We start from the raw sequence: 10,327 nt of genomic DNA, 5'->3' as shown, positions 1-10,327 counted from the left end.
TGGTGCCGTGGGCATTGAGTTTCCTGGGGGAAAGGGCTGTGGGACACTGGAGGTGGCCTGGCTAGGACACTTGAAATCCTAAAACACCATCAGTGTCTACTGGGAGCTTGCAACACAGTCTGTTTGCTGAACTCCAGGAAGAGAGAGAAAAAAAAACGAAAAGAAAAAAAAAACAGGAAGAGAAATAACAGATCCTTACCCTGGAGGTCCCGGTCCCGAGAGAAAAGGCTCACTTATGTCAGCAGGCTTTCTAGCCCCAGCAGGCAGCTTGCGGGGGGACTTTAGTCCTGGACAGTGGGAGCTGAGGGGTCCCTCCAGGGGACACGTGTGGGCAGCTCAGAGCAGCCCAGGCTGGTTGGTGGGAGGGTTAGTCACTCTTCTGCAGGTGGGGCTCTCCTGGCTTCCTCGGACACTGCGGGCAGAGGAGCAACACGGAGATCAGGTGCCTCCCGCCGCCGCCTCTCACCACCCAGGTTGCCAAAGGACGGAGCCTGAGAGAGATCAACCAGCCTGGGGGAGCTGGGGGAGAGGGGTGCGTGGGGTGGGGGTGGGGGTGGGGGGGTGGTGTCCACAGTGGAGAGAGTCCAGGCCAAGTGGAGGCACTGGGGTGTGAGCAGGTCAGGGCTTCCAGGGATGGCTGGAGGAGGAGCCACCACGGGGGTGCCTCCTGTCGTGCAGCCTGGAGGAGCCTTGCCCAACCTTAGAGTCACCGGCCCAAAAAGGGGACTCACATAGGGGAGCCCCTCAGGAAGTCAACCTCTCACTTGAGAGGCCTCAGGCCGCAGAGTGGGGTCAGCAAAGGGAGGCCTGCACCACCCACATCTCAGGGGCCCCCCTTTGGGGCCGTGGCGGGGGCACTGGGGATGCTCGGCCACCGTTGGGGAGCCCTGGGAGCGGAGAGCAGTGCCAGGCACTCCCTGGGCGTTGCCCAGGAGGCTGAGGACATAGGTTAGAAGCTGGAACAGACATGGCCTGGGGGAGGACTTTGGCTTTAAGATGTGTGGCTCCAAACTGAAAAGACAGGTATCCTTGAACCGCCTGCAGCCACACCTGCAATTAACAGCAGTAGCTGCTAATACTTCCTGCGAGCTGGTTCCCCGCAGGCATGATGGGACAGGCTGCAGTACAGGCATGTCAAACTCAAAGGCTTACATGGGCCAAATAAACAAGGTTTAGTGTATGTGGGCCGCAGAGAAAAGCTTCAATTTCCATAGAAACGTAGGTTTATTTCGATAGAGACATGCTGAATACAAAGGGCTGAAATGAGTCATCGTTAACATAAAATAATAGACTATTTTAATAAAAATTAATATTTCTCACCCTAACTGGTTTGGCTCAGTGGATAGAGCATCAGCCTGCGGACTGAAGGGTCCCAGGTTCGATTCCAGTCAAGGGCATGTACCTTGGTTGCGGACACATCCCCAGTAGGGGGTGTGCAGGAGGCAACTGATCGATGTTTCTCTCTCATCGATGTTTCTTTTTTTTTTAAAAAAAATATATTTTATTGATTTTTTACAGAGAGGAAGGGAGAGAGATAGAGAGTTAGAAACATCGATGAGAGAGAAACATCGATCAGCTGCCTCCTGCACATCTCCCACTGGGAATGTGCCCACAACCCAGGTACATGCCCTTGACTGGAATCACTGAGCCAAACCGGTTTCGGCGATGTTTCTAACTATCTCTCTCCCTTGCTCTCTGTAAAAAACCAATAAAATACATTTTTTAAAAGAATATATTTTTCTTGAACATTAACTTACCAGACACTGAATAACTGCGCAAACTAATAAGCGTAACGCAAATAAACTGATTTTTCTTGTTCTCCGAAAACAAAATATTTCCTATTGCGCACACCAAACAAGTCAGTACAAGACTAATGACGTGGCAATTGGCTGCTAAAATATTCACTGCTAGTATTAGTGGAGAGAAAAGGGAAATGAATGCAACACGATTATAGTAATCAGTCATTAGCGAAAGTTGTAGTTTGTTATTAATAATTATGTATAACCCTAGTCGGTTTGGCTCAGTGGCTAGAGCGTCAGCCTGCAGACTTAAGGGTCCCAGGTTCGATTCTGGTCAAGGGCACATGCCCGGGTTGTGGGCTCAATCCCCAGTGGGGAGCATGCAGGAAGCAGCTGGTCAATGATTCTCTCTCATCGTTGATGTTTCTCTCTCTCTCTCTCTCTCTCTCTCTCTCTCTCCCCTTCCTCTCTGAAATCAATAAAAGTACATATGTTATAAAATAATTATGTATTGTAAAAAGTTACAAAATTTTTTATTAAAACATTTCTTATGCACTGTTATATTGGCTGGGCCGCAAAAATATTTGTTGTGGGCCTCTTGGGTTCTCGGGCTGAGTTTGACACACTTGCTGTAGTATGATACTTTCCTTAATCCTCACCACCCTCACCACTCTTTTCCCTGTTTGTGGATGAGGAAACGGAGTCATAGAAAGTTTAACTTGCTGATGGTGTAAATTGAGGCACAAAAAAGGTTGTTCGTCGTATCATTGTGGTCGCACGTATTGAAACAGCATCGATGTCCAGCAGGAGACCGGCTAAGTGTGTTAAGTGCTCACACGATGGTCTTGCCGCTGTGAAGAGCATGAGCCTGGGACAGGCTCTTAGGGAGCAGTGGGCAGAGTGGGGCTGCCTGCATGCCAGGGGGAGGGCCCCATGCTCCACCAGCCTGGCCTCCCGAACAAGCGGAGAGGCCCAGACCCCAGGTGGGAGGGGCAGAAACTGGCAGCCGGGGACCCCAGGGACACTGCGTCCACCAGAGCTGCCCTGAAGTTTACAACTTCAAATTCACCCAGAACTTCCACCCGCTTCCCTCACTCCTAACACGACAAATATCAATGGACAACAAATAACTCTGATATTTGAGAGAAATCTCTCACATAAAAGAGAGAGATTATAAACAGGAAAATAAAAGGAACGCAGGGGAGATAGAGACCGTGCAGGCTGCATGAGAAACTTCAAATAAACTTTTACCTTCAGGGCGATAACAAAAGACACCTCATCTGGAAGACAGGAAAAGGGCAGTGTCGTGAAAAGCGCTCGGGGAAACAGGAGCTTGGAACTTCACAGTATAACAGTGGAAACGAGCAATCTTGAAGATAAAGTTGAAAAATCCACATGAAAAAACAGAACAAAAAGATAAAAGCATGGAAAGATAAGAAAAACAGAGATTATTCCAGGAGGTCCAGAGAGGGAGAGAGAGAGGGGAAGGGAGGGGGAGAAATAGGGAGCAGGTGATCAAATGAGCAATACAATGAAACCTCCCGACTGGAGAAGATGAGCTTCCCGCTGAAAGGCACAATGAGAGCCAAGCATATTGAAAGAAAAAAAAAAAAGACCAAAGACGGACACAAAAGCAGATGGTGAAACTGCAGAGCCCCAGAAAGAAAGTGAAGACCCTGCAACCTTCCAGAGAGAGGAAAACAGGCCTCACACACGAGGGGTAAGGAATTTGGAATCGCATCGGAGTTCTCGTGGGGATTCTGAAACATGCCCACCAATACTCTACGGCCTCCCCCGGAAGCTGGGCGGGACCTGGGAGAGACAGTCTCCTCTTCTGCCCCCTTCTACCCACATGCAGGGGGCTCTGTGCCCATGTCTACCACACGCAGTGGCAGAGTCATGCATATACCAGAACTTGGTATGTGACAGCCATGGCATTATGAACTAGTTCTTTAAGTAAAACTGATTTATCATATTGAGAAAAATTACTGGATCCTTACCTCACGCCATATACAACACACTCCAGGTAGACGAGTAGTTCTCAACTGGGGGTGTAATCCCAGATGACATTTGGCAATGTCTAAGATATTTTTGTTATCACAACTTGTGGGGTGCTACTGGCACTTAGGCATCCTGCCGGACATCCTACAGTGCACAGGACAGCTGTCCAACAAGGAATGACACAGCCCCAAATGTCCACAGTGCAAGACCGAGAAACCCTGCAACAGGTTGCACGGACACGTGAAAGAGAGAAATAAAATACTACCAGAAAGAAATGTAAGAGATTTCTGTATGATCTTGGGCTGGGGATGAAGTTCTTAAACAAGGTCCCCAAGTGAATACATTTTACTACTTACCCAAACTAAGGATTTCTCTTGTACAGTGATGGTTATTGCTTATTAGGTGATCAGATAGATGGTAAACACAAAAGAAATATTTGCAACCACCTGTCGTTTTTAATATTGGAGTTGGCATTCCCACTAATCTTTCAGAATCCTCTCAAAGTCACGAATACCACACACACACACACACACACACACACACACAAAAAAAACACACAAAACCCCCCAAAACACACACACACACACTCCGTCTCTCATGAAGGTGGGAGACATGGGCTTCTATGCACGCCCCCTCCCCCTACACATTTATAAAGCGAAAGCTAGTGGGAGGTCAAAGATTTTGGGAACTGGAAACAACAGATTTTAAACTCTACAATAGGAAACGAGAGAAGGCGCCTTCCTTTCGATTGCTCTTGGGACATTTTCTGTCATAACCATCCATTATGCCTCAGAAAGTTTCAGAACTTCCCAGAGGGAGAGAGAAATCATCCAGACAACAGTCTCTCATTATAAGACCGTAAAACAACAAACATAAAACCAGGAAACAGCAGACCCTAATGTCCATAGTTAAAATAGTTACATTTGTAAATCTGTCTTAAAATGACTCATGCCAGAGAACAAATCAAAACCAAAACTGAAGAACTTCCAGCAAATCGTGGTGAAGAAGCACCACAGATGGGAAGCCATGGGCTGCTGGTCCCCATGACTCCAGTTGGTAACGACTCCCGGGATCTGACGGAAGGAGTTACAGCCTTCCCCGCCCTGGCCCATCTCCAAAATGGCTTGGCCATTCTTGGCCCTTCGTTTTTCCATCTAGATCAGCGGTTCTCAACCTGTGGGTCGAGACCCCTTTGGGGGTCGAACGACCTTTTCACAGGGGTCGCCTAAGACCATCGGAAAACACATATGTAATTACATATTGTTTTTTTTAATTTATGGAAAGTTATTTTTTATCTTTTTAATATATTTTATTGATTTGTTACAGAGAGGAAGGGAGAGAGATAGAGAGTTAGAAACATCGATGAGAGAGAAACATCGATCAGCTGCCTCCTGCACACCCCCTACTGGGGATGTGCCCACAACCAAGGTACATGCCCTTGACCGGAATCGAACCTGGGACCCTTCAGTCCCCAGGCCCACGCTCTATCCACTGAGCCAAACCATTCAGGGCTACATATTGTTTTTGTGATTAATCACTATGCTTTAATTATGTTCAATTTGTAACAATGAAAATACATCCTGCATATCAGATACTTACATTACGATTCATAACAGTAGCAAAATTGCAGTGATGAAGTAGCAACGAAAATAATTTTATGGTTGGGGGTCACCACAACATGAGGAACTATATTAAAGGGTCGCAGCATTAGGAAAGCTGAGAACCACTGATCTAGATTTTATTTTTATTTTTATTTTATTTTATTTTTTATTTTTTCTTTTTGGTGCCGAAACCCGGGATCTAGATTTTAGTATCAGTTTTCCCAGGTCCATGAAAAGTCGTGATGGGTTTTGATTGGAATTCACAGCGAGTTGACAGATGGAATTGGAGGTGTGGCTTCTCTGTGCTGTTCCGGCACCCCCACCGGGCGAGGCCCTGAGCAGCCAAGGTGCTGGCGGAGGCGAGGGGCGTGGGGGTCAGGAAGGAGGAAGAAGCAGTAAATACTGGCTGTGGCGTCTCGGCCCCTTGCAGCACCGGGGGGCCCCGCCATACGCCCTCTGCAGCTCTGAGTTTTGTAAATGGGGAGGAAATTGGCTTGGTCAGGTTTGAAGTGGTCACGGGAAAGAAGGATGTGAGGGAAGACAAACAGCTCACCTGTATCTAATCATAAACACTCAACAGGTTGTTCTCTTCCTGCTGATTGACAAGCCGGGGCCTGGCGTTTCTCAACACTGAGCTCCTAGGAGTGGGGAAGACGAGCCTCACGTTTCTAACCGTCTGGGATCAGGCAGGGGCTGTGAGCTCTTCCTGTGGCTGTTATCCCCCAACAGCCATCGGGGCTACAGGGGACGAAAAACAATAGACCGAAGCTTTTGTGGCAAAGAACCAACAACGTGGGGGACATTCCAGAGACCTGGACCTGCTCTGCTGAACGTGGTTTGCTGCCAGGAGGTGCCGGGCTGGGTGGGCCGAGGGGTCTGGATTGGTGCCCGGGACCTCTGCCCAACCGTGTGGCCTCACAGGTTCCCCCTGGTGGGAGCGCAGATAGCGCCCAGAGCTCAGGACAGTGTGAGCCAAGGAGGGGCCCTGAGACACAGGGCGAGGTCTGCAGAGCGCGTGAGGGCGCCCTCCGCTGGAGAGCAGGGGGACATCGGGTCTGGTTCACGGTGGCATTGCTTCCCCAAAGGCCCTCACCTCGTCCCGTGTGCACCCCACCAGTCATGACTGATTGACTCTACTTTCTCAAGTGTAAATTAATGCGGAAAAAGATTTCCAGTTCAAGATAGCAGAGTACGCCCTAACCGGTTTGGCTCAGTGGATAGAGCGTCGGCCTGCGGACTCAGGGGTCCGGCGTTCGATTCAGGTCAGGGGCGTGTACTTTGGTTGCGGGCACATCCCCAGTGGGGAATGTGCAGGAGGCAGCTGACTGATGTCTCTCTCTCTCATCGATGTTTCTAACTCTCTATCCCTCTCCCTTCCTCTCTGTAAAAAAATCAATAAAATATATTTAAAAAAAAAAAAGATAGCAGAGTACAACCTGAAATCCATCCTGTCCTTCTCAAACACATCAAATTCAGAGAAGAAAAAAAACAGTTAACAATGAAATCTCTGACACACAGAAATGAAAAAGGCAATTCTGTATGTACTTGAAATAGGCCTCTCTCTGAAGGAAAGAAATAGGGAAGACCCCACAGCCCGTGTCTTAGCCAGGAGGCAGGAACTCAGCCAGGGTGGCCCTCAGTCTGGGCCCAGCTCTGGAGAGCAAAGCTGAGAGCCCCCTGGGACAGGCCAGTCTCCACCAGCAGGGGGCAGGGGGGGCGGCGGGGGGAGGGGGGGCAGGGAAGAGGGGAGAGACCAAAAGTGCCCTCCCTGTCATGTCACAAATGAAGTCAACTCAGAAGATCAGAGTATAGAATTTGGGAGGGAAGGAAGGCCAGACATATTAATTAGCTTTTATTTTTTTCCTGGAAGGGGGGTAGGGGGAGAAATTTAGTTATGACTGTTAGAAATGTAAGGAAAACCACTAAAATAGAAATAAAATGTATAGGTGTTCAAAATTGGCTCAAGGAACTAAATAACCACAAAAGAAATGGAAACTGTGATCAGATCACCCCTAAGCAGAGGCCGAAGCTCGAGATGGCCTTACACGAGTTCCAGTCACGCTCAGGAAATGATCATTTTTACGCTCAGCAAACTCCTGTGCTGCAGAGGGAAAAGGTGGGAAGTGGCCCACCTCATACAAGGAAGCTCACTGCTGACACCACTATTCAACCGTAGCCTGAAGTTCTTAGCTGGTGCAAGAAGGTAAGAAAAAGAAACCTGATATTGGACAGGAAGAGACTCAACTCTCATTACTTCTTAACAATGTGATCATCAGCATGGAAAATAGAAAAGCTTGAATGGACACACTTTTATAACAGGGGAGTCCGTTAGGGGATCCAGATACAGACTCAATAGAGGCAAATCAACAGCTGTCTATTCACAATCAATAGCCAATTATAAAATGTTATCAGAACAGATATCACAAAAACACAGAAATGCAAAACATCACATAAAATTCCTGTATTAAAAAATGTGCAGATTTTTTTTAAAAGAAAACATCCTAAATGTTTAGTGAAGCACCTAAATGATCTGAAAAAATGAATGACATCCCATTCCTTAATATTGTACAGATTGGATCTTCTCTAAATTAATCTACAGGCCAGTGTATATAGCCCAACATTCTTTAGGTATTTGCTGTGTGTCCGGCACTGCTCATTCATGGTTCCCATCCTTAGCAGACGTATGTTACCTTCATTTCCTATTAGAGGAAACTGAGGTGCAGTTCCAGGGTCAAGATGGGAGACTGGGTGACTTCCAGGAGGCTATGCAAAATCCAAGGAAAGCTGAGGGCCATGGGGGCCATGGGGGCCATGGGGCAGGGCCTGAAGGCACAGGTACAGGAGTGTTCAGAAGGCAGCGTTGGCAGGATGCAGGGAATCTGGGGAGATCTTGACACACAGCCCCCCCCCCCCCTTGTGGCCTGGAGGCTGGTGGCAGAGGCAGATGCTGACATAGGATGGGACAGGTGCAGAGGGAGAGGTGAGAGCCAGGACCTGGGACACTTCGGAGAAGGGCTTCCTGGGAGGTGACATGAAGTGGAGCCTGGCAAGCAGGTGGGGGCGGGGGTTTGGAGTGGGGGATGTAGGGTCAGGAAACCTCAAGCCAAGTTCTGGCAGATGCTGTGCTGGGCAGGCCACTCAGTGTTGCTGATATTCTATCCTCTTCTGAAAACAGGGGCTTGTCATTCCAATACCCGAGGTTGTAGGAGGATTAAAGAGATAACACATGGCAAGTGCTTGGCACACAGCCTGGTGCTGGATGAATGGGAGACCCTGCCCCTCATGCTCCATTTTCCATCATCCCATGTCCAGCCACCTCCTGTCCCAGGTGCCTTCTCCCCACGGCCTTGTGTTCCCTTGACCCAATTAGAGAGGAATAAGGAAGGAATCCATCCTCTGGCTCCACCCTGACCCCTCTTCTCCCACCCCAGAGGGAGGCATTCGTGGGCTCAAGTCTGAACTCCGGATTAGCTGTGTAATCCCCAGATCTGTCTGGGCAATCTCTTTCCCCAGCCAGGAGAGGGGCCGTGGCTGGGAGCCAGGACTGCTGGGCTCTGGGCCTGTTACTGCCTTACCCATCTGTAAGACATTAGACAAGCTGCCATTGTTTTTGGCGCCTCTTTTGGAAATACCACAGACATCCCACGACTGTCACGTGTGTGTCAACTGTTCTGTCGGTTTGTGGTGCGAGAGGCACTCTGGGAAGGGAGGCCTGGATTTGACTCCAGTTCTAACACTCTAAGTCAGCGGTTCTCAACCTGTGGGTCGCGAACAATGAAAATGCATCCTGCATATCAGATATTTACATTACGATTCATAACAGTAGCAAAATTACAGTTAGGAAGTAGCAACAAAAATAATTTTATGGTTGGGGGTCCCCACCAACATGAGGAACTGTATTAAAGGGTCGCGGCATTAGGAAGGTTGAGAACCACTGCTCTAAGTGGATGCCCATGGACAAGGCATGAAGCCTCCATGGGCCTCAATTCTTTTTACATATAAAATGAAACTGACATAGTCATGAGGGTCAGGCCGTTTTTTCCTCCCCCCATGCACTTGTGCATACAGGAGCTGCACACTAAATGCTGAACCTACAGAACGTGGAAAACACCAGAAACTGGCAGGAGGCGACGCGCAAGGCTTGTTTACTTGAGGTTTGAAAGGCTGGGTCCAGAAGCAAACGCTCAGAAAGTGGGCCAGTGGTTGTCCCAGGGAGCAAGCGCTTACCAGCCTGGTGTTAGTAGGAAGGCCGGTCGGACTACATCTCCCAGCAGCCCCAGCGTTATTCAGGCCACTTCCGGCCCCTCCTAGAGGCGGGGCGAAGGGCGGAGTGGGAGAGGCGCAGGGATGCCTGGGCGCGCCGCCGGTGCCGGGGCGCGTGACGCGCTTCCTGTGCGCCGCCTAGCGTTTGGGTCGCGCCGGTTCCTCGGCCTCAGAGCCGTGAAGGTGACAGCGGGAGGTGACTGTGCTGGCCCCCGCGATGCTGGCGGCACGGCGACTGCTCGGCGGGTCGCTCCCCGCGCGGGTGTCGGTGCGATTCAGCGGCGACGCGGTGAGGCCCGGCCTGGCTCGGACCAGGGGTGTTCGCGGGCGGGTCTCGCTGCCGGGTCTCCGCGCGCGCTGCCCCGTGGGTCTGTAGTGCCTCCTAGAGAACCCGCCTCGTCTACCCGGTCCCGCAGGAAGGTAGCCCCTCCGCCGTGGGCGTAGGTAGAAGGGGAACGGTCCCAGCGGGAGGCTGACTCCCTCCCTCCTCGGCTTCCCTTAGGGAAATTTGGAAGGTGGTGAAGTGTCCGAGCCTCATTCCTTCCTCGCCACAGCCTTGTGGGCTGAATGAGCGGATGCAGAAAACTGGAGAGGGTTGTGCACCGCCCGAGTCCCCGCTCAGCGCTCTGCCTCCCGTCGTGTCTTTTAGAACAGTGGTTCTCAACCTTGGCTGCATATCAGAATCACCTGGGAATCTTTTTAAAATCCTGATTTCCGGGCCTC

The 10,327-nt window shown here is 50.0% G+C and overlaps 1 protein-coding gene across 2 annotated transcripts in view; it reads left to right on the top strand.

Moving 5' to 3' along the window:
• Window positions 1-9,675: 9,675 nt before the first annotated feature.
• NDUFV1 (NADH:ubiquinone oxidoreductase core subunit V1) overlaps window positions 9,676-10,327 on the top strand; it is a 6,126-nt gene continuing 5,474 nt past the window's right edge. Inside the window, exon 1 of one of the 2 annotated variants that reach the window (XM_006102487.2) lies at window positions 9,676-9,893. In XM_006102487.2, the coding sequence (XP_006102549.1) occupies window positions 9,822-9,893 (72 nt within the window). In that variant the 5' untranslated portion in view covers window positions 9,676-9,821. The remainder of the gene's footprint in view (window positions 9,894-10,327) is intronic. The other variant, XM_023743830.1, reaches the window with a different exon arrangement.

Source organism: Myotis lucifugus, unplaced genomic scaffold (genome assembly GCF_000147115.1).
Source record: "Myotis lucifugus unplaced genomic scaffold, Myoluc2.0 scaffold_415, whole genome shotgun sequence".
In the NCBI taxonomy this organism is placed as follows: domain Eukaryota; kingdom Metazoa; phylum Chordata; class Mammalia; order Chiroptera; family Vespertilionidae; genus Myotis; species Myotis lucifugus.
This window is presented reverse-complemented; position numbering and strand designations above follow the sequence as displayed.